The following is a 24,203-nucleotide window of genomic DNA, read 5'->3' as shown; positions in this document are numbered from 1 at the left end:
AGCTTTTTTGGCCAAAGCTTAACCTCACCACTGTCTCCCTCTCAGTCTCTGCAACTGCTTCTGCTTCTGCTTATTATACATAATTGTTATTGACCCATATGCCCGCCACATTTCACCGTTTTTTTAAGTTCAATCAAAATCACTATTCTAACAACTTGGCCATTTCATCATTCAACACTATTTGTTATTGCATTTCTTCAACTCAACAGTAATACACTTTTCATTTTTCTTTTACAAGCTGCTATGCTTTCAATTAAACACACACACACACATATATATAAAGTAAAAATATTTTTATCAGCAACAGTAACATTTTTGTCTCTGTTAGTTGGACTTGGACCGAATGCAAAGTATTGTAGCAACTAAAATTTTGTGGAGTGAATAAATGACAAATTAGCAAATCTAGGAAACACTGGGTCCCTCAACTCAGCCATAATACTTTTACAATCTGCAAATTCAAAGCAAAAAAACCATAAAAAAAACCCACAACAGCATCACTCCTACTAATATCATTGTATTATATAATATATTGGTGGTGGGAATGAATTGAATCCGGGTTCTCTTTCATGAATCAGAAAATCCAGCTAGTCTTGAAGTAAAAGGCATTGGATCCTTCATTCATCAGTACTGCTAATGCAATATGAGCACATTTTGCTATGAAAGCCAAAAGACAACAAAAGAGAAAAAGAAACAAGACATTGATAACAGTCATTCAAGACTTGGCATGCCACAGCATTAACCCCACCATGCAAGTACATGTTTGGCAATAAGTACAGCAACCCACCAGAGTGTGGCAAGTGAGACTCACCCATCTGCAAGTTATAATACAAAACGAAATTCAAACTGGATTATTATCAAACTTTTGAGGAATTGAACGATAGTATTTGAGATTTTCAGTTTTACCATTTTGGGGTCTAGAACTGAAAATGGGGAATTCATATAGAGAGGAGGGGATGGAAATGGACAGCTGGGTTGTTGAAATAGATGCAGCGTTTGATGATTTGTCATCCAAATCACCCCATGACTCTCTATTATTTGGCGGCCATTCATCGAAGAACCTGTGAACCGTCTTGTGGGGTTCTTGCACTTCTTCTTCCTCCTCTTCTTGTTTCTCAAACTTGACGGGCATTTCACATTTGATATCAGCACCCAAGACATAGCAATGCTTGTGTTGTTTTGGGGTGTGATCTGCCAGCTGCAAGTACGTATAGTCATTCTGTAAACCAGAGTAGCTCCTTTGCTTGGAACAAGAAGTGGAGCTCATTGTCAGCGGGGTAAGTTGCCATGAATCATCAGTTGATGAACCAGAAAAGCTCCTCATTGTCCCAGAAGGCTGTGAGAAGAAAGCATGCTCATCCTCCTTACCCCCATAACCATACCTGCTTCTTCTTCCAAACAACACAACAAAATAAAACCGAGAATCAGACACGAAAATCCAACTTCCGAGGAACGGATAAAAGCCGAGTCCATTTGTGCACAATCACAAACCTGTAATCAGTGTCAGCCTGTGAATAAGAAGCAGACTCCAAAAACAAATGGGCCGTGTTATCTTGAGGTGGCAAAGCAATCCCAGCAGACCTTGAAGAAGATGTATGTGAATATAAGAAAGGATGGTGGTTATAAGGATATTGAAGATGGTGGTGGTGGGTTGTTTCGGAGGAGGAAATGGAAGAGAGCGAATGAGAAGATGGAGCGAATGATGATGGAGTTTTGGCGATGGAAGAGATGGTTTGTGTCGATGTTGTCGTTGTAGTAGTTACTTCCACAGGCTTTCTTGAACGATTTTTGCCTCTGTGCATGTGTCTTTCACAGTACTTAGAATCTGGGTAGGCCTCTTTGGAGCATCTCCATTTCTTCCCATCTGTTCTCCTGCATCTTCCTGGTTCTGGGTCAATTTTCCTACCCAAACCCATTGGAAAACAGTTCCACCCAACTGCACCCATGAGAAGAGGGTGAAAACCCAATTTTCAAAAGAGGCCCAAATAGTAAAAAAAAAGAAAAAAAAAAAGAAAGAAAACAACACGAAAGAAGAGAAAAAACCCCAAAGGTAAAAACTTAAAAGAGGAAATCAAACAAGAGTAAGGAGTGAGTCTCACTGTGGCGAGAGGAGAGAGGAGAGTCGATGCAGCTTCTTTTGATGGCGAAAAGGAGATCAGGAGGGATGGGGATACCGGAGACCATGTACTTGAAGATTAGAGCTTGGTGCTCAAGCTCTTGCCATTGAGATGCAGTGAAGGGAAATCTGTTTCTTGCGCTCATCACTCGAGAGGAAAAGAAAATAGAAAGTTGAAAAGACAATTAACACAAAATGAGAAAGCAGTGAAAGGAGAGTATGGGTGGAAGGAGTAGAGTAGGTATATTTATTTCAGGGACCATTGGCCTGCAGAATCTTCTGTACACGGATAAAACTAATGGTTCTGATTACAGTGCTGGAAAAGAGAGAGAGAGAGAGAGAGAGAGAGAGAGAGAGAGAGAGAGAGAGAGAAGAGAGAGAGAGAGCTGCACGTATTATGACTGCACCTCTCTGCTGCTTCTGGTCCTGCAGCTGAGCTGCCTCTGTAGCAGCTCTTGTCTCTGACAACTCTACGGAAATCCATAAACTTAAGGGAGTGCTGTTGTGGGGAGGGTGGATTAAAAATTAAACAGAACTGTAAAAACAAAATAAGGAATTATTATTTAATACATATATGTACATATATATACGTTTCCAGTAATGAATATTCAAGACTTGTTAAAAGAGTTGGGTGTCTGGCCCCCTCCTGAGAAGCTTGTACGGTTTGGAGCTTTCACTGCTACTAACTCTTTTACTTTTTCTGTTCCTTTACCTCAGAACCCCAGCAGCATGAGCATCCCCCACTTACCATTTGACCTTTTTTTCAATTTGGGAAATTGAGAAATAGGAGCTATGCAGCCCTAGGTCTGTCTTCTTTTTGGGTTTCTGATAAGACTACAACCCACCCCACCCTTTTTCGCCCTCCTTTTTATTTTTATTTTACTTCACAATTTTTTACACTCTGTAAACACTGTGTGCTCTGAGGTCTGCGTTTTGTTACAGTGGAAATAAAATTTAAACGTTCTTGTTTTCAACAAGTTAGAGTTCATTTGCTTGCAGGAAAGAAAATACATCCCCTCATTAGCTTTTGTATATGTATGTTTCAAATCCGAGTTCCGCGCTTAGACAAATACCCAAGGTCTGTCTGCATGACAAAAAGGGAAAGAAAAACACAAATGATCTTTGGAATATATGGTGAGAAGAATTAAAGAAAATAGGGTTGAGTAGAGGCAACGAGGTTAAAAGGGTTGTTTTTGGGGGGAAGCAGGAAAGATAAGAGAGAGTAGGTTGGTTTGTGTGCATTTAATTCTCTGGAACTATTCTTGTATTTGCAAGTTCGGCAGAAAGTTGTACAAGCAGTGCCCTCTATTTCCACTCTTCTTATCTCTACTCCTGCAACCCTCTAACACATGCTATCCACCATTTTTTTGTACAATAACTCCACCAAAACCATAACAGTCCCCCAGGTGCGTTGCGTTTCTTTAATAAATATTATTTTTTTTAAAAAAAATAAAAAATAAAAAACTACAAAAAGTAATTAGCAATATTTTAACCCCCGAAACAATTAATCAAATAAGAGAGAGATTCATGTCATTCCCACCCAACATTTGGCTTCTGGTTTTATTACACATCACAAGATTCCTCGCTAACCCTACTTCCAAACTAATTAAAGATGTGATCACCCTCAGCGTTCACAAAATCTTTATCTTGGTTCCTGTGTTCAAACTTTTGACAATGTTGTGTCTTATTCTTGAGGACTCGAAATATAATACAAATAAAAAATAACCCAGTTGTCATTTCTTTCCTTAGAATCACGACATGGCTGATCAGATTACATTTCAGCCTCCATTATTAATCTAAAATTCAGGCTGCCGCTTCCGTTGTTTCCCTTTTTGGTTGAATATCCTAATTTGTCCCAATACTCCGTTTTGTTGGTACAAATCCACATGGCTTTTACCTACAATACCAACAAAGTCAGTAGTAAAATGGGTGAGTCATTTGTCTGAACTCTGAAGCTCTGAAATCTGACCCCGTCCCAAACACCTGATGTCCTCTTCTTCCAACATCATGTTACCCCTGCAAACAAAGACAAAATACATGCATCCTCCGCCTGACCCTCTTCAGCCTTCACCTTGTGTCAGCAAAATGTAGACATGAACCATCCCGTGCAGCAAGCAACAAGGGTCCAAGAGATTTCTTCCACTTTTACTGTATTATATCAACACACTACCAACCAAATGCGAGATAATACCACTACCAACCAAATGCGAGATAATACCACTACCGAACAAAACAGGATGTATATACTTACTAGAAACCCATGCATTACAACTAGCTAACAACTCCCAATTGCTCCCAAATCCTACATCTTAAAACCTGGTTCAAGGTATCTACCCATGGTTGGTTGGTACATCACACCTCAAACTCGTGACTGTCATCATGGTGGTCACATGTAGGCACCCCAACAGATCCAGGGAAACAAAGAAATAGACAAACTGCATGCTTTCTTTTGTCCGATAGCGTTCTCAATGCAATTGCAAGGATGCCATCAGTCATAATGTGCGAAGCTGATAAGAAGATTATTTACATTGGAATTAACTTCTTTCTACAAATCTAAACTTTTACTTAATAATTAAGCAACCATGATACCATATAACAATATAGTGGTGGATTTCATTTGATTCTATCTTACAGTAAAAGGATCAAAGGACAGGACAGGGAGGGAAAAATGGAGCAACCTCACCCACCAAGAAAATCACACTGATGCTAATATATGAACAACTTTTATCTTCTAATATTATACATGGCTGCACTTTAGATACAAGTTACAACAAAATATATTTCACATCATTCTTCGTATGGCAGCAGCATTACTGCTTCTGGAAAAAAGAGAGAACAAGATCTGTATGTACAGAGAAGAGTTGCGTGTCTACAAAAAGCTGCCCAGCAAGAGAAATAAAAGAATTGTAAGTTCCCGTGCAAAAATAAAATAAAATAAGACAGCCAGCAATGCTATCCATTGTCAATAATACTCCCACATTAAGTAATAATAGTTCAATTTTGGTGCATGAACATCATATACATTCAGGAGAGGATGGTGTTTTTGTGCCTCTCTTTGGGCTAGAGCCATGTTTTCTTAAGGTTAAACTTCTCTATCTTGATCTTTTCCTTTCAGAAGATAGGTTATCCTCCTTTAGTAATACTTTTGTTATCTTTTCCCTCCTTTCTAATGATATTTTGTCTTGAAGAAACCTCCCAATGTTTTTCGTATAAGAGGAAGGTACATCCGAAAAAATCATATAGTTGCACCAGAAAAAACACATCGAGAAACATAAAATGCAGTTCCTATGTCTATGATTGTTGCATTAGATTAGGGTTACCCAAGAAGATGAAACATATATGCCAAAAGAAATTAAAAGAAATCTTTCGTCTAATATTCAAGAAGTAAACCTTCATAAATGGTCGATCACGACTAGGGAATGAGTCTATGAAACTCTCTTTCAAAAGCAGAGATACCTACAAGCAATAAATCTTAGTCATTTTCCATTAAAAAATATAACATTCTCTGGTAAGAAAGAAACGAGATTATATTAAGATAAAGGCAGAACACAACACAGGACTCTTATTATCGAAATGGTACAGTCATAAGACAGTATGTAAGACCCATGATCCAATCTTTTGTGTTAGGTGGAGGCCCCCAAAAAAAAAAGTGTTGTATGAAGTGAGCAATCAAAATATTGAAACACTACGCGTATCTGGTGGTTGTTACTTTTGGTCATCCATTATTCTAAACAAAAGAAACCAAAAGGAAAACAAGAAAGAAACTGAAAAAAAAAGGGGGAGAAGTCAACATAAAAGGACCTCCAATGCCAGCTAGATACAGGTAGATCCGTGAAGAAACATCGTGTTCCAGTCCAAAATATACAACCGTTAAGCTATTCAATGTTTAATCTGTCTGCTAAGAAAAGCAATTTTTTTTTGGAAAGCAGGGAGTTTCATGACCAAAACACAAAATCCTTGAGAACATAAGTTGGGTTATCAAGAACCTGGGGAGGCCTAATCTAGATAGATTTGGAAGCAGCCATCCACAAGGATCACACAAGTTTCATTTCACTTTGAACCGGTCAAGGGCCTTCGTTATTTCCAAAATCAAAAGAAATTAACTACCCCACCTTTTTTGATACCTTAGACAAGTTGAATGTTGATATTTCTCGGCCAGTCCAAATCAGCAACTCAGCAAGCAAGTTATAATTAGTTACTTTATTTTAGTTATCTACCTACCCATTTTTAATTGTTCAGAATCAATGCTCTATTTATTGTTTTTTGTAGTAGTTAGTCCTTGCATTTAGTAGATAGTTATTTTGTGTGATGGACTAGTTTCTATTTCTCGTGGGTAATTATTGGCGTAGGAGTAATTTTATTATTTGGTATAGTCAGTTGTTTTATTTACTTCTAATTAAGTGTTTTTGTTGGTTGTTTCAGGAACTAAAGATTTAAGAAAATTTTCAGAAAGATTTTTTGAGTTTCCCAGACTCCAGAAATAGAAGGATTCTCTGAACAAGCTCCTATCACTGTCCAAGATAAGTCATAAGAGAAGGCAACTCCTTAAATACTCTAACCCATCATTTAAATTTCCCATCTAGACCTAAAACTCCATATGTAAGGTAGGTACACAATTTTGATACAAAAGCAGGCGTTATGATAGATTTCAGAACCTTATAACAGCAATTTGAGGCATTCTGGAAGATATAGCTAGAGTACCATGCACAGGATCAACTTGAATGGGACCAAAAGAAGGCAACTACAGCAGGAATTAACAGCAGCGTTGGAAAAGGTTTCTAGGGAATTTTTTAGAGCAGATCCAAGCATCACTGCTGGAGGAGAAAGTAAAGTTAATAGCGGAAGACGTGAACAGCAGCCAGGAGCTGGTATGGGAAAAACAATTAGACTGATGCTAGTCCAGTGGTACCCAAATATTCAACAATTACCAAGCAGGCTGTCAAGCACTTCACAACAGCATTGGTTGATACTAAGTGGGACTTTCAACTCCCAATAATCATTAACTAGAGTTACCACACAACTTGGTAGACCTGCAGAACATCCAAACTGCAAGAGTCTTGATGCAGTATAGTAAATCAATTTGGCACTAGGTGAACAACTGGTAGCAGATATTGCAAAAATCATTCAGATCCCAGAAAAGGGAACAGAATTTCTGCATTTTCTGGTTGCTCTGGCGCCAGCCAGGAATTCGTTTGAGAGATTCCATCATCGTAGAGTTCATTATAGCTTTCACTCCATCTACAAAGGGCAATCTCAAATTTGAAATAGTTCTGTCACTTGCAGATTTTTTGAACTGCTTATTCCACACAAAATTCTTCTCCACTTTTGTGGTTGAGGATACGCACCCCTGTTGAGGGAGGGACAGATGTTATGAATTCTCAACCAGTCCAAATCGAAAAGTGATGATTAGTTAATTTATTTTTAGTTTTCTGTCAATTTATCATTGTTGTCCAGAATGAATGTGCTAGTAATAGTTCTTAGTAATCGTCCATGCACTGTAGATGGTTATTGTTTGTGTAAAGAGGTGGTTTACGGTTTTCCTATGGGTGATCACTGGTCGAGCGGTAGTAGTTTTTCTTGCCAGTTTAGTAGGTAGTTTTATTTACTTGCAATTAGTTGTATTCTTGTTTCTTTAGAATCAAAAGATTAAGTAGAATTTTAGAGAGATTTTCAGTTCTCTAAATCCTAGAAAGAAATCCTGTAGAAGATAGAAGGATAATTCCTTGCTAGTAGAAGATAATTCCAGTAGAAAGAAAATCCCTCAAAGATAAGTCATGAATTAAAGCTCCTACTCCGATTATCATTATCAATAGATTGTCTTTTTGGTGTTCTTTTGGGCTAAGCATAGGCATTTTGAAGATTTTTGATATCCAACATAGGCATTTTAAAGAATATTCTGTCTATGTTGCATAGAGATTAGCTGGCGATCATCAATTGCACGAGCCAGTTTTCCTTTTTTTGGGTGGATAGTCAACCGTTGCTTCTTCTCTATATCAATCTAATAATATTTCTTTTTTCTAACTTATTTTCTGTTAATAAAGGAAAAGTAGGAGAAGTACATAATTTTCACAAGGAGGAAATAGATAATATACAGTGGAAAAGTTAAGGGGTTTCCAGAGACTCAAGGTGATACTATTTTGGCATGGGTTATTATTTTCTCTGTATTGCACATTCAGGCCATATTGAGATTACTCTCCAAGACAGCTTGATGCAGATTCTCAAGGTGATGTTTGTTTGGTATGTGTCAGAGTTCTCTCTCGACAGAGCATGCAAATCAAACAAATTGAGACAACTCTCCACAAAAGTTTGATATGAATAAAAATAATATAGATAACAATTAATTTGTATTTCCTTTTGAACAAACCAATTATACCTTCAGAACCATTCAGTAACATCCACGACAGTTCAGACTTTTGAAATTTTTAATTTGTATCTGAGCACATTGATCCTTAAAGATAACTGTCCTTGTCTATTTGTATATCACTTATGCATCTGCCATATAAAAGAACCATATTGCAAACCGCATCTCTACAGGCTATAAAATACTCAAATCTTTTTATTTTGTTTGGGGATGTATCTTTTTCTCCACGCATTGAATTGAAATCATTTCTCATAAAATCCGATTTAAAAAAGAAAAGGCAAGAGAACCAATTATGTGCAGCAGATGTAAACAATAACTATCACCAATAGAATGACATTGCAATGGGCAAAAGACACTAACCTTGTCATTATTAGATTGCACATTTGTTATTGTATGTGAACGCAGGTTAGAGCAAAGAGAATCCAAGTAGGATCTTACCACAGTCAGGAAACCCTTTGCTGCCTCCACCTACACATGATCGGAACGTACAAACAAAGATTAAGATTGGCAACACAAAGTTCCTACACAAAAATCAATCACAGTATAACACAAACTACTTCTCATATTATCTAGTTGCAATTTTCAGTCAAAACTTTGAATACAGAGTAGCAAAATAAAGCTGCAGCAATATACACCATAACTGAGAAGTAAAAGGAAAAGTCAAGATAAAAATGAGAGAAACCTGCACATCTGTGCATTCATAGACTGGTCTTTTCCTTGCCAAATAACTTTCTCCCACAAGTTTGGCGTGATACGGACTTAAGGATGAAAATAACTCCTTCTGTTTGGGTAGTTGAGGTATTGATGCTGACTTAACCTGTGATCTCAGGCAAAAAGAGAAAATAATGGGTTAAATGAACATGCTAACCTGCCTCTGCAAGAGCATTCATTACTAGACCGGTTCAGATTAGTTAACAGCTTGAAAATACAAAAACTTCTTTTCCACCATCTTACAGAAATATTTTTTCGCATGGCATACTGCACCATAAACAATCTCATGCAAAAATGAAGAAAAACATCAGCCACATCAGGAAAGATACTGTTTTTCTTTTTCTTTTTTTTTTTCTTTGAAGGAGGAAAAATACTGTGGAACAAACTAACAGATGATCAACTGAAACTCGATAATCAAACTTAAACACATTTAGTAGGTCTTAATGGCCCAAAAACATGCTATATAAAGATGATAATTGATGATGGGAAAAAAAATCTACTGGACATTAATGTTGAAAGCATTTTACTGAAAGCTTCTTTCCCGTTTAGTGAGTGACCTTGGAAGATTTGTTTACATGCGCAACATTTTGTCATGTTCCCACAACCATCCAACATTAAAAAAAAAAAGGCACTTGTTAACTACTAAAGTAAAATGAGTCATAATATACAAACCTGGTTCCTGTTAGCATCAACCACCAAGACATTGGTTAACTTAGACTGTACTTCACTGGTTTTATTCTTAACACCAACCTGCAGATAAACATATCTTTAGCAGCCCGTGTGATGTCAAGGACACTGATAACTACAAAAAGACAGTAAAGAAAGGGGACCAGATTTGGGGACAAAATATACCTTTCGGGCTTCTCTTAGGGTAAGGTTCATGGATATTTCAGAGATGTTTCTTGGCTATCATTCTGCAAAGGGACTACCATCTAGTGCTTCATTACATTGTTGTTTATCTTTATTTATTTTTTTATTTTTATTTTAGGAGGATTTCTTACGCTCTGCTAATATACCTTGTTCTTCCCTCTTCTACTGGTATCACTTTTTTAATTAAAAAAAAAGCAAACAAGGAAAGGAAACCACACTATAAAACATAGATGATTACATAGGCCTAAAAAGATGTAAAAATGATGCCTTTTTGGGAATTAAATAAGTTGCACAACAGATTTTCCAGAGAACCAATCTTATTATTTAGAAAAATTCTATTATATCCCCACCTATACTTAGGTTACTGATACCATAGAGCATGGAGCTATCAATAATTATCATTTCCCCATTACCATTAGGCTGATATTTGTTATCATCTTTGACTATGAATTAAAATTATATCATTTTTTCTTATTATTTTCGTTTTCATAATCAATGTCTGACAAATGGTAATCAACATTCAACAAGTGATGATATTAACCATAAATCTTCAAATATAATAACTTTTTGCAAAAAACGATATCAATTTATTACAAAATATAGCCAAATACAACATCAACTTGAAGCAAAAAATGATATTATCAATAGTAGCAAAAAATGGTATCAAATGATACAAAATGTATAAAAAATAGTTAATTGTTGTCATTAATGGTAACTATCGTTAACCCTATGTTGTGAGGTACCGGTACCCTTTGAGATATCGTATAATTCACCACCTCACACACAACTACAAGGTTGGAAGAATGGAAATACTGATGAACATGACGTGCTAAAATTTAACTTTAATGGAAAATAAATGCTCAAGACTCGAAATTTTAACTGGAATCGGTACCATATTGCATGAGAAGTTGAGTTGGGTTGAATTATCATCTAAAAAGTTTTTTAAGGAATTATTATTCCAAAAGTTTTAAGTTGATAAGAAATGGTCCAATTTTTCTCATTTATATTCCTTTTTTATACACAAAAAACAATATATTAGTTTACTTATATGTAAAAACAAACATATTAAGTTATATATAAGATACAGAAGACATTGATCGAAGTCTATAACTCGCACCCACAAACAATTATATACCATCTAGTTTCCCAAATTGCGTAGCTTGAAAAATGAAATGGGTCCAAACTCAATATATCTTGAAGAAATGCAGAAGCAACATAATTAAGACAAAAAACTGAAAAGTTTAAGCACTCACTATGTAAGGAACTGGTGCATCCAAAAAATCCAGCATGTCATCCGGCAAAACCTGGATGTTTATTCATGATATTAGTCACCAAAGTAATAGTTAAGAATTAGTAAATCTCATAGGTAAAAGAACTTCATACTGGCATTAGCAGGCTTTGCCATTGATAAGGACGAATCAGAGAGATGATTGATAAAACTGAAGCAGACAAGATTCCCTACAAGTTAGAACAAAAGGGGGTGAAAAACAAATTTACTAACACAAATTCAAATACTCAATCTTATAACATTCATGACTGCTGAACTACAAAATCTATGTCACTCAAGTAGAACATGGACACTTTGCAACATAAGGCATCGGATTCTTTTTAAAAAAAAAAATAAAAAGTATGTATGATTCATTAATTCACAAGAACAAATGGGGTGACAATCCATGTACAAAAAAATATTTACATGTCAATTAGAGTATCAATGAGATCCAAAATCCTCCATTGTATAAAGAGGATGACCCATAACTAAGTCTGGAACCATTTATCTCTAACCCTATCAAAAATTCATATTTAACCATTTTGATTAAGGTAATCCTTTCTTTTCAATTAACTGCACCTGAAGAGAAACCCTAATGCTCCTGAGACCTATCTATAAAAAAGCAACCAACTTCTCTATTAAACAGTGACTAGTCTGAGGGGCTGATTGGTGCAGGGATCCTCCAGCTATAATTTTCTTCAAGTCTTGACTAAAAAGTAACTCACTTATAAAAAGAGTTCTGAAGATAAGTAAAAACTCTTCAAGTAACCAAAATGTGCATGATACAATAATCAACTTTGCAGCAACACATACCAAATTAGAACAAACAACCACAATCTGCTTCTCTAGTAATGCTCCTGCAAACATTGCCAACAGCTGCAAAACGAAATAAAGTACTATTCATTACCATGTAAACTGTTTTGACATAAAAATTATAACACATTCAAAGTATATAGTACACTCAACACCGAAAACAGGAGAAAACAACCATGTGACAAGTACAAGATGGTGATGAAGTTGCAATTTCTTTTTCCAAGAAGAAAAATGCCAATTCTATAACACAAGATCAGACCTATAAGTATGATGTTGTTTTAACATTTTGATAATTGATCACACTTTTACACTAGTGCACATATACAGTATAGCAACAAATATGAAACCCATGGTATATGTAGATAAATATGATACCAAAATGACAGAGGAAACTTTCAGATGAAAGAATAACATTATCAAACAAATATGCCTCCTCAGAAAGCCTAAAAATCTACCACTAACAAAAACGAAAGCCTACAAATTCCTTCAACCCCAGGCAAGTTAAAGAAACAACAAAAACTAGAAAAGAAATGCGAAACAGAATTTTGTCATCTGAACGCTAAAATATTATACTTCCAAAAATAGAGTATGAAGTTACATTTTCAAGTCGCAATGATCCACATAAGCATGCAACAGCCCACGTTGACAGTGCTGTTGCTTCTTCCTCAGCCAAAAGTGCACTGTGTGCCTGATGCAAGCAAACAGCAGTGAGATGAAAATGACCTGCTGTGCATGAATGAGATGTAAAACTACAGCCCCATACAGAATCACCAGGCAGTTTATCTGTTGTTTCTTAGGAAAAAGGAATTGTAAACAAGGCACCAAGGGGTGGCAACCATGCAGAAAAGAGGAAGTTTATCTAGTTTTGAAAGCTATCGTAACAATTACCTCTGCGAATTCTAGACTTGAACGACATGATCTGAAATCAATAGTTGAGCCAGCAATATTAAGAACTGTTTCATCAGGTCTAGCATATTCCAGGGAATGAAGGTGCTCCAAAGGATGAAACTTAAGTGTTGAGCCCCTTGCAGGGCATTGTAACCGGTAATACTCGCATAGTATCTGTAATGATCCATAGTTGTTTGCCTGTGAAATTGGGAAAATAAATCAGTCTTAAAAGAAAAATAATTCATAATTATTACCTAACAATAAGAAAGCAAAAAATCTCGCTGCAGAGAGTCTTTTTTGTTACAGTAAGTATGCCATCAGAGGGCTTGAACCCAAGCCTCCTTTACGAGGAAGTTCGGTAGTGACAATTTGGGCTTACTTAAAGGCCTTGGTCCTCACTGCAGACAACTTAGAACAGATAAAGATGCTTAAAACAAGATGCAATCAAACCTTGGCCCATTCGAGAATATCAATGTGATCACTTGAATCTTCCTGGCCGGAAAAAGATGATTCTTCTGTCTCTGTATCATCAACATCACTCCTAAAATTCCTATCTTCAATGGGAGAACCCTGAAAACTGTGAAAAGCAGTTCATTATAGCATGCATACTCACTCACAACAACCTATAATCAAATAATCTACCTAGTAAATGCCTTTTTTGGGATGGGGAGCTAGAAGACAACTACATTACATGTTCATAACACTAATAGACAAATACATATTACATATCATGTCAACTAATAAGATATGTGAATTCCATATGTCAAATCAACACTGCCAAAATATTAGAGGCTCTTACCAAGAACCATTGCACTCTTAGACATGTTTCAATGATTTTATAATGGATAAACATCATATGATTCATGATAGTGCCAGCAATTACAAAAATATTGCAATAATAAAGATCCGAATTAGACACAAAGATCTGAGTTAGAAATTAGATCCGCACAAAGAATAGATATAACAACAAAAATGTAGTAAAGCTATTAAAGCTTGTGACCAGTAGTTTTTGATAACAGGATCCTACATCAACTCTTCCCCCAAGGGGTACCATTTGGAGGGCTTAGTTCCAATATCAGGTTAAAAATATTCCAGCAACTGTCGTTTTCTGTTTCCAAGTGTCAACACATATTTTAATTATTAACAATTCAACCTGCTTTCAAACAAATTTTTCATCCGAGTACTCTGCATAACCTAGTCCCTTTAAATATTGCCTTTACTACTAGTTTCTCTCAAGTAATGATTCTTTACAGTTCTTTCAAAAAAAAAAAATGATTCTTTACAGAATATGTAGGTTATGTAATAAATTCAACTGTGCACTAATGATGCATTAATAATGTAGTAAAGAATGGACGCAAAAATGATACAGGCACAAATACAGGCCAAAACAAACTCATCAACCAATGTTTGCAATAAAAGAAACTGACAACTCACAAAAAGGCCTTTAAATATCTCCCATTCACCAAAAGAATATCATATAATCAACCTTCAGAGAGAATAGGTCATGAGAAATGCACCTTTGTACATATCGTTTCTACATTTGTGGCTATTACACTGAGCATGATACTGCCTTGATAATGAAGCTTATTAACCAAAGAGAAGATTCCATTTATGGAAGATATCAAAACTATATAAAAGAGATCAAAGAATTTCAGTTGCATACCTAGAGCAAGATTCAGAGCTTTCATACTGATAATAGCGCAAGAGTGGCAGAACAGCATTTGGTAGACGTCTTTCTATCCCTTGCTTGTTTGTTGAAAAATCGTCAATATCATCTTCAAGGTTTGTGCCAGAGGATTCTCTTCTGGCTGCAACCATCTCAGGTTCATGATCAATAGGAGCAACAGCCCTATCTTTACAACCCTTTTTCGACAAATGAAACTCTGCTTCAAACTTTTGATCCTCTATATTACTCCCATCATTGATTACTCTTTGAGTTGTAGAGTCTTCTAAACTTCTTTCTGCAGTTCCAGTTATTGTGTCCCCTGAATCTCCATGGTCCCGTGATGAAGCATCCGAATGCTCTTCGTTGATGTAACCCTCAAAGGTTTCTAAATCTAAATCACCAATGCCTTTCATCAACCGGTCCAATCTTTCTTCCGTGAAAATGCTACATGAAAACAGTGAAGTGTCAGGATGAGTTGACATGAACAGCTTAAATATATCGCGGAATCCTCTCCAACAAAACCAATATAGCCATGTAGGGCCTAGAATATCAAAGTTAACCTTGAATAATAGGAGATTCACAACTTAAAATTACAGTCTTTGATCAACATAAAAAGCCTAAATTACAGTCTTTGATCAACATAAAAAGCCTAACGAAGATATTTCATAACCATGAAACATGCGAACTTCATATGAATTTAATAGTATAGAAATTTGGAAAACAAAAGTACCAAGCTGTATCATTTACCATTCCATTCTTCTCTTTTGTGGACATAACAAAAAGCATCCATATTTTATTGGCACAAAAACCAAAGATCATATCCTACAACCAGTATACTGTGTCTCATTACAATTATCTAAAGTTTTCATACAGCTTGAAGTTTCCCTATTTTTTCTCCCTACTAAACATAGAAAACCAAGGATGCCAATAGCCACCTGTAACAGCCGCCTTTTTAAGCTGATTCAAGCTTTGTTTAGAACCAATATATCAATTCATGCATCTGTTTGCAATAACCATTTACAGAAACAAAGTAAAAATAGTTAAGTGAAACAGAATAAACATGCAATTTTGATGTAGGGCAAGCTACATATGATATGAATTGATACAGTACAGGACAGAAGAGGATTGTCGAGTTGGGGAAAGAGAAGAACAGGGTAGGAACACACACGAAGTAATAAGCTCAAGGGGGCGATCGAGAAGGAATATAAGAGGTAGAAGCACAGAAATCAAGAGAAAAGGGGATAAATAAAATAGGAAAGAACCAGAGAAAGAATAAGAACAATATGACTACTGAATAATACTCAACTAGACCTACCCTTAGAAAGTAGGGGCTAGCCACAATCACATAGCAGTAAAATCAAAATAATAAGGAAAAGAAAAGCTTATATATCATAAACAAACTCAAGATCTCCCAAATCTAACTAATATTACATAGATAACCTAAATAACCCAAAAACAAAGAATATACTAAATTAACATATTTATTACATAAATATTTCATAATATTAAAACATTCCACTTCAACCTCTTCTCATTCTGGATCAGAATTCACCCCAACTTCTAGCTTATAATTTAGACAGCATCATATGAAAGGCAACCAGAGAACATTTTATAATTGCTGCGAGCACAGCTTCGATCATTCAAAGCAAATATGTACGCACCTATTTAATATACCAAAGTGCAGTTCAAAAAATGGAAGCCTCGAAAGAATGCAATAACATCTGCGAGTGGTCAGAATATGACGGCTCAAAGATGGGCAGGTAGGTTGTTTATTTGAAATCATAGAAAGCAACCCGGATGGTCTTTGTAGTATTTCTTCAACTAAGACACAGCACCCGTACAAGGTTGAGTTATCAGCAACCTAAGGAAACCACTTAATATAAAATTAGTCATCAAAGAAGTGAGGAAGATCCTAAGATGTAGTTTCAGCAAAAGAACAAAATGATACAGTACTTCCTAGGTCCTTCCCCAAAAAATAAAGAAAATTACTGCTGAAATGGCCAATGCAAATTAAAGCAAAGCAGATTATTTTTAAGCATTAAAGTGAATCCTACAAGTAAATAATACATGCTTCCACTAAATGAAAGGCTGTCCAGTTCATATGAGGAAAGTAATCCAGCCCAACTTCTTTCTTATTATCATCATTCGTGGAACTGTAAAACAAACTAGCACATCCCACAAGTTCTACGCTATTCCTTCTCATTGAATGACCAACACGGTCTTAGACATTCCAAAAACTAGCATATTATCACACGAAAGGAACCAAAAGCAGACTAGCCCATCCCACAAATTTGATCCTGTTTCCTCCCTGTTCAATCAGGAACTAGGGGTGCGCGTCGCTATCTGGAAAATAGAAAAAGAAATGCGAGAAGATTTTTAACTAAAAAAGATCAAAAGTACTCTTGCTTTTGTGTTAATCAAAAAACAAAAAATAAATAAAAGAAAGGTCTTAAATAACACCATTATGAGACTCTGGTTAAACAAACAGGCAAAACACCAAAAACAATAAGAACCATGAAGAAGGTTAGATATATAGAAGGTCTAGAGGCACTGTTCACCTGTAACCGGAATACAAATGAAAGATCACTTGGCTTTAGGTGTTCCTGAATCATCAAAGATGTTGTCAGTACCTTATCTATGGAAACTACCTCAATAGAACTAATCTTGAACATAAAAACATGAAGAAAGCAGCCGCATCTTTCTCTCCACAGTGAATGAGAATTTTAATATGACATGGTAGAGAAAAGATACCTCACTTAAAAGAATTTCATTCAACTCACTCATGGAAGGAGTTCTCTCAACTGCATGGACCTGAGACCACAGTTACAACATTTTACGAAGGAGAAATATAAGACATAGAGACAGAATAAAAGGCATATATTGCACAAATGAACTTATCATATAGATTTAACCCCCTTTTTAACAGTAGAATGTAATTCTAACTGAAAAGTGTGAATATCTAGGTCAATTGCAATGTTCAATATTCATATGTAGGACAAACCAGAAAGGGCTATTGAGCAAGTGATTCAAAAAAGCCTTTCAATAGAATTTTCCAAATTTTATGGAATAATTTTGGTTTCCTTAAAGAAGATTTGCACTAGTAAATATGTAAGTGAATCAGATACAAAATGAAACTATCTGAATCCTAGTTGAGGCCAGCTTGCAAGCCAAATAGTAGAATTAGTATATACTTTGCCAGATATTCTTCATAGAACTTCCCATTCTTAGAACTTATCACACCGCGATTTACATGAATCCCTTTTCTTGTTGGTTTAAGTTCTAGCTTTTTCATCAAAAGAGGTATATAGGCTTCAACAGTAAAAACTATACCACAGCTCCATTCAAGGATCAAACTTGAAAATAATGCTACACAAACCAGTAATTAGCAACATAAACACCACCACATTTTCTAAACATCCTATCTTTAAAAGCCACAAGACTGAAACTATAATACCCACGAAGAGGTTCATACTACAAATACTAAACTATGGTAAGTAAAAAAATAATCAGGCATTAGCTCAACCTCCAGGCCTCCAGGGAAGCAAAACGAAAGAAGATCCTTGTACTTAAGGGGTAGCTGCTTTTCGGGAGGGTACACAAATAAGACCTGAACAGTAACAGAAAAAAAAAGGAAAAAAAGAAGTCATATAATGCAGAAACTTAAATAAATGATTTTAACATTTTGTTACAAGAATCTCCACCTGAGGTTCAAGATTGGGCTCTACACGAGAATGATTCTGATAACAAAGTGCATTTCGTAATTTACCAGAACCTTCAGTCTTCCTAGCCATATACTGCCTTTGAAGTGCCGGGATATCACAATTCGGATGAAGTCCAACCACTACCATGCTCTCGAAAAGTCTTGATGGCTCTTTCAAAGACCTGTGGTCCTGCATACTTAAAAAACAGAAATGTCACAGGAACACTATGACAGGAAATTTCAATTTGTTTAGTTTATATACCAACATAGACAGTACCAAAACAAGCATCGAGTTTCAATATGACTTTTTATTAACCATTTAAAAAGAAGAAAACGTCACACTTCAATCATTTATAACACCAACGTTTTTCTGGCAATCAATCTTCTTACATTGTAAGAGAAGCACAAAATGCCAGGTGGGAACAAAAATGTTAAAAGATACAATAAGTGCTTATTTCCTAGCAAAGAAGAAGCCAGAAGAGGGAAAGTACACTTGAAAGAAAAGCGTACCAAGTACTGCAACTGAAAATTTGCCCATTGACGCTTTTGGCTAGTTAAAACTTCTGGATTGTAAGTGCCTAGTCTCACTTCAGGAGGTTGTGTGAAGCCTTTAATCATTTTTGAAACCTGGCGTTGGAGTCTTTGGAGTTGGCCACCACCATTTTCATCCTTAGAGGAAAAGACTACTGATGGTCGTGGGGAACGAACAGCGGTGGCAGCGGCAGCAACTGCCCGCGCAACATCTGTAGTCTGCATAAAAAATGAAGCACCCCAACCTGGGCTACCAGTGTCTTCATTCATAGCCATCTTAGTAATACTTTCTTCTACTGCAAAATCATGCAGGATAAGCAATGAGCCAGCTCCAGATAAAAAGTTAATATGTAAACACTGAAATAAAAGCAGAAACCCAAATAGACAATCAGTTGTTTAGGATTAAAAATAAAACTGAAAACCACACGCAACATACACCTTAGACCTATCAGAAAGAAAACCATCGAATATAAAAAACCTCAATTGGTCTTAAGCGACCAACGTACCAAAAGATACTTCCTACTCTCTTTCTACTTGGCCTGCAACCTTTTTATGCGAGTAATAGCTCACATGTTCTAGAAATCGGGCATCATCAAGCTTGTGCAAAACCATAAGCATGACCAACCTTCACAAAGTAATCAGCAACGTGATTATTCAATAATCCCCGTTTGCCTGAGGCAATGATTTCTGGGTTTGAAAGCAGAAAATACAAGAGTCTGATTAATTTCGATCACTCAAAAAGCAGAGAATTTGATCTTCTTTCTACAATAAGATCTGACAACAACCACAAAAAATTCATGAACTAGTAAAATTAAGTTTTGGGCAAACAACTCGAAGATTACCGTTTCCTCTTTCCTTTTCTAAGCTGCTACATCATTCAGTTGGCCTCTATTGAACTTGTTCACTTAGAAAAGAATTGAAAAATAAAATTTCCAATAAGTAACCGTCTCCAAGGAAAAAAAAAACACAGATATCACCAATCAAAACAAGAGGTAGATGACCCAAAAAAGTGATTCACCCAAAATAATGAAATAAAAAAGCAGGACTCCACATGTTAAAATAAGAACGCAAAACCAGCAACGAAGGGAAAATTAACAAGATTGTAATAGGATGAAAAGGAGAAGAAAAGTTGGTACGATGACCCAATTAACGATAAACTGTTAAAATTCGCAACACAAATAAAAGAAAAACTGACCTATATAAATTGATAATTGAAGAAAGTGAGCGAAAGATTAGGTTCTAAAGAGCAAGAGAGCTGGCGGCCATAAAGAAGAAAGTCTGCTTCTTCATGTTGAGTAAGCCCCAAAAGAGGAGCAAAGGAAGGGAAAAGGGATTGTCGTCTTAAATTAATTAATTAAGATTAATTAATTAATTAAGAGTAATTAATTAATTGAGTTAACGGTAGAAGGAGAAATTAAATAAAAGAAGAAGAAGAAGAAGAAGAAAAAAAATAGAATACAACCCTCCTCGTTCGCTTCGTCAAGGGACGGTCTTAATGAAAATGCTGCAAGAGAGAAAAAAAAAAAAAACGAGGAGGGAGGGATTGTCAGTTGCTCCTCCTCCTCCTTTCCTCTTCTTCTTCTGGTGTTGAGATTATCGCCTGTGTTGACGGCTCACGGAATTAAGACAGCCTCGCACTAAAATTTCAACAAAGCATCCAATGTCCTTCAACTCCCTTTTTTTTTTTTAATTTAATTTAATCATTTGATTGAGGAAATAAATGTTGTTGTTTATTTTTACCAAATTAAGTTAATTAATTTCATAGTAAGCAAAACGGCATGCTTTTCCATGTGCTGAAACGGCGCGCATTGCGCCGCTCACCAGCGAACGGAGTACGAGGAGTAGTTTTTTAGTTGAAAATGTTAGCACCGCGTACACGTGTGCTTTTTGGTTAAGATCAATACACGTGTTGTGAAGATGTGCCACGTGTCAGTCAAAGATTGCTTCAATGAAATAAATTTATATATATAATAATTGATGTTTAATAGTAAAAATTAGTATGGAAATGAAATAATGCGGCATGATGAGATTGGAGAAAGAGTGTTTCTTTTTCTACTCGTGCTAACAGAGGTGGGACCCAATGTCCACCATGAGTTGATGAACCAACGTTCATTGTGTCATTACAATGATTTGACTCCCTATATATGTAGTTTGACGTTTTGACTCTTCAAACATTTAGTTGTTGTGATGCGACGTCGTTGCATCCTCCTGCTAGTCAGCAATTTTCTTTTTTTCTGTTTAACCCCCCCTCCCCCAACCAACAAATGGAATTTGACCACTCTGTCTCCCGTTTAATTAAAAATAAAAAAAAAACAAAAAGGGGAGAAAGAAATCATATGTTCCGTGTGGACAAATTGATAATATGATGACATAAAAATATAGTAATGGAAGTAAATTTATAGATGTAAAGGCTAATTCAATATTTTCCTTAAGGAATAAATCATGATAAATTACCTTTCAAATACTATAACATCACTTAAATTAACAATCAAAATTTAATATTTTCTCAATAATTTCTCTATTATTTGTGTATCCGAAAAAATGGGTAACGTTCCGAAATGAGAAAAACTAAAGTTTAATATAAAATTTAAAATTTGTTCTAATCAATAATTATATCTTCTAGGCTCTGTTTAAATAAACTTTAGTGATAAATAATTAATATATGATAATGATAGTGATTTGATGATAATAACATAGGATGAGAATTACAAAATATTTTTATGTTTGCATAATTGTATATCGATGTATGTTAATGCCAGTTGTTTTATTTAAATGATGGAATGATATAATTGTATTTTCAATCAAATTACTAATTTATCATTACCTTATTATATGTAATAGTAGTATGTAAGAAGTATATAATGAAAAAAATAAATTATATAAAAATATAATTAATATTATATTTAACTAAATAATTATTACACATAATTAAATTAAAATTTTATATTTGATAAAATAAATAATTATTATTTATATTATCATATTAATTTAATTTTAATAAAAATAAAATTATTTATCTATTAGAAACAAGTGGTTGTAATTATATATTATTATATTAAATCTAAAATTATTTTAAGAATTAAAAAATTAAAATGTGTTTGAAATAATCATTTATCATGAGTTAATTTATTAAACATATATTTATAAGGGTGTTTGTTTAGAAAGGTATAACGAGGAATTAAGCATATTTTATGAAGGTATAACGGAAAAAAAAAAATTATATATCAATTCAATATTTTTTAAAATTCATCCCAAATATATCAGTCGGTTACTATTTGCTACCATTTTATCAGGTTAGAAGTTGAAACAAATATGATTTGATCACGTATGTGGAATACCATATATTAATAGACTATCATTTACTACCAAACAAACAGGATCTTAAATAAAAATTCATGTATTTTTATGAACTATTACATTAGTTTAAAACTATTCTTTTGTTATTATTTTATTTCATATCATGTTGAAAAAAGATATAATACTCTTCAAATGTGAAGAAATAACATATCATCTAAAAGAATTTATTTTTAATAAAATTCACCACTATAAACTAATTCATGAGTAAACATCACAATTTTAGATGAGATTTAAAGAGTACTTAAAATGGGTAATGTCTAGGAAATGTGTTTTATGTCGTAACTTACCTAACCTAGATATCAACCTTTTATTAACAACTAGTACCAATTAATTGGCTTTTATTAAAAATACTATCTTATCATAATCATACATTTCATATAATAGACATTGAATATATCATTTAATACTAAAATTTTATAAAATAAATTTTTAACTAATTTATTTATTATAGTACTTATGAACAAAACCACATGTAAATATAATTAAAATTCATTAGAAAGTTACCTAGGATATTAATAATGAAGATGCAAGAGACTCATAAGGGTATGCAAGTTATATACTAGAAAAGATCTTGTACCAAGGTGCTTAAAGTATATTTATTTACCAGGTTACTAAGATTATATTTAAAATAGGTTTTTATTCAAACAAAAAAACTTTTAATGACTACCACAAATAACATCAGAAATTATTATAAAACAAGTAGTACTGTAAAGAGCAGAAACTTAAAAGGAAATAAAGTCATAAATTAAGTGCAAAAGCGAAATAATAGAGTTTAGGGTTTATATTCCTTATACAATAATTTAGAATGCCTAATAGGGTTACGAGAATGACCAATCTAAAAGAACAAACAAAGATAAAAAAAAATAAATAAAAGACAATATGCTGAGCATTATACGACGACCTTCACTAACTTTTGAAGGAAGTCCGGGTGGTAAACTTATTCACAACCCTTTTGTTGATCGGAATTTGGATCTTGTTCCTCTTGATATGAAATAGTCAATGAAATGGTGAGCTACACTATCCTAATAAGAATATCATACTACTCACTAACACAGAAATTAAAAGTTAGCAAAAATCATAAAAACAACTAATGAAACTCTTGATTTAAGTAAATTCATTTATTATAAGGAAAAAATCATTTATTGCATATATTTACTGTTGCGAGATTTCTAAAATCGATTGATAGAGATACAATAATTCAAATAATATTCCAATTTCATTTTCAAGTGAGCAATAACAACCACTTTCTGTTTTTATTTACCTACTAGTATCCTTAGGGATCTATAAGTATGTATCACTACACGTGAACCAATATTCAACATTGTCAACTAATTGATCGTCCTCATACCCTGTCCAGTATGAGCGTAAAAAATATCATCCCTCAATACCTAGTCCAGTATGTAGGTGAATCGGGTCGTTTCCATACCCCGTCTGGTATGAGTGCCAAAAATACTATTTCTCGATACTTCATCCGGTATGAGACAATATTCACAGTATGGTTCCCTATGTAAATGATTCGTCCACCATCTCCTAAAATATCTAGTAAGACTACTATTCATTAATTCACGTGATCAATCAATTTTCTGTTTGCATATTAATTTCTAATTTCACAAATCAACCGTAAATTACGCAAGACAAACAATATATATATCAAGGAAGCACAACTGAATCATTCAACCATTCCAGTATATCATCATATATTTAAAGTTATAAATTCAATAATCAGTTACATAAGACAATAAATAAATGACTAACCAGTTTCAACTCCATTAGTAAACTGTAATTATTCTCAAAGTTTTCTAAATTACACAAAATACTATATTATTAATTATTAAGGTTCAATTCTATAACAGAGAATAAGGTGAGGGATTCTTACATGAATAATGTTCAAAATATCGAACTTTCTACTGCGGCTACTAGCGGTCT

At 34.6% G+C, this 24,203-nt stretch overlaps 2 protein-coding genes across 13 annotated transcripts; both read right to left on the bottom strand.

Moving 5' to 3' along the window:
* Nucleotides 1-351: 351 nt before the first annotated feature.
* On the bottom strand, nt 352-2,666 carry GRF6 (growth-regulating factor 6). Of its 3 annotated transcripts, none has more exons than XM_022046262.2 (4): nt 2,097-2,666; nt 1,489-1,933; nt 904-1,388; nt 352-812 (listed from the first exon to the last, which is right to left on the bottom strand). In XM_022046262.2, exons 1-4 carry the CDS (start codon nt 2,257-2,259, stop codon nt 805-807), a joined length of 1,101 nt encoding a protein of 366 aa, XP_021901954.1. In that variant the 5' UTR covers nt 2,260-2,666; the 3' UTR covers nt 352-804. The 3 variants fall into 3 exon arrangements, with proteins under 3 accessions (XP_021901954.1, XP_021901953.2, XP_021901952.2); XM_022046261.2 differs by having other exon boundaries at nt 904-1,379; nt 2,097-2,661; XM_022046260.2 differs by having other exon boundaries at nt 904-1,385; nt 2,097-2,655.
* A 2,033-nt stretch (nt 2,667-4,699) lies between these two features.
* Nucleotides 4,700-20,576, bottom strand: LOC110817642 (DENN (AEX-3) domain-containing protein). Of its 10 annotated transcripts, none has more exons than XM_088208439.1 (21): nt 20,116-20,576; nt 19,763-19,824; nt 19,427-19,607; nt 18,900-19,216; nt 18,391-18,579; nt 18,213-18,296; nt 17,441-17,500; nt 17,248-17,292; nt 16,351-16,550; nt 14,687-15,133; nt 13,474-13,600; nt 13,024-13,221; nt 12,734-12,823; nt 12,136-12,198; nt 11,439-11,513; nt 11,309-11,359; nt 9,858-9,935; nt 9,157-9,291; nt 8,835-8,942; nt 5,504-5,569; nt 4,700-4,992 (listed from the first exon to the last, which is right to left on the bottom strand). In XM_088208439.1, exons 4-21 carry the CDS (start codon nt 19,194-19,196, stop codon nt 4,924-4,926), a joined length of 2,382 nt encoding a protein of 793 aa, XP_088064565.1. In that variant the 5' UTR covers nt 19,197-19,216; nt 19,427-19,607; nt 19,763-19,824; nt 20,116-20,576; the 3' UTR covers nt 4,700-4,923. The 10 variants fall into 10 exon arrangements, with proteins under 10 accessions (XP_088064565.1, XP_088064568.1, XP_088064571.1 ...); XM_088208442.1 differs by having other exon boundaries at nt 19,427-19,545; XM_088208445.1 differs by lacking the exon at nt 19,427-19,607.
* Nucleotides 20,577-24,203: the final 3,627 nt, after the last annotated feature.

This window comes from Carica papaya, chromosome 7, assembly GCF_054855325.1.
Source record: "Carica papaya isolate Zhongbai chromosome 7, ASM5485532v1, whole genome shotgun sequence".
Classification (NCBI taxonomy): Eukaryota; Viridiplantae; Streptophyta; class Magnoliopsida; order Brassicales; family Caricaceae; genus Carica; species Carica papaya.
The sequence above is the reverse complement of the archived record's forward strand: the minus strand, read 5'-3'. Positions and strand labels throughout refer to the sequence as shown.

Bases quoted from the DNA above. Each gene is read 5' to 3' on its own strand.
- GRF6 (XM_022046262.2), bottom strand. From the start codon at position 2,259: ATGAGCGCAAGAAACAGATTTCCCTTCACTGCATCTCAATGGCAAGAG. The intron at 1,934-2,096 runs GTGAGACTCACT...TCATGGGTGCAG, and splicing joins TCCTCTCTCCTCTCGCCACA to TTGGGTGGAACTGTTTTCCA. The intron at 1,389-1,488 runs GTTTGTGATTGT...GTTGTTTGGAAG, and splicing joins CAGGCTGACACTGATTACAG to AAGAAGCAGGTATGGTTATG.
- LOC110817642 (XM_088208439.1), bottom strand. From the start codon at position 19,196: ATGGCTATGAATGAAGACACTGGTAGCCCAGGTTGGGGTGCTTCATTT. The intron at 17,293-17,440 runs GTATCTTTTCTC...TTGATGATTCAG, and splicing joins ATGAAATTCTTTTAAGTGAG to GAACACCTAAAGCCAAGTGA. The intron at 12,199-12,733 runs GTAACTTCATAC...TTCGTTTTGCAG, and splicing joins GATCATTGCGACTTGAAAAT to CTGTTGGCAATGTTTGCAGG.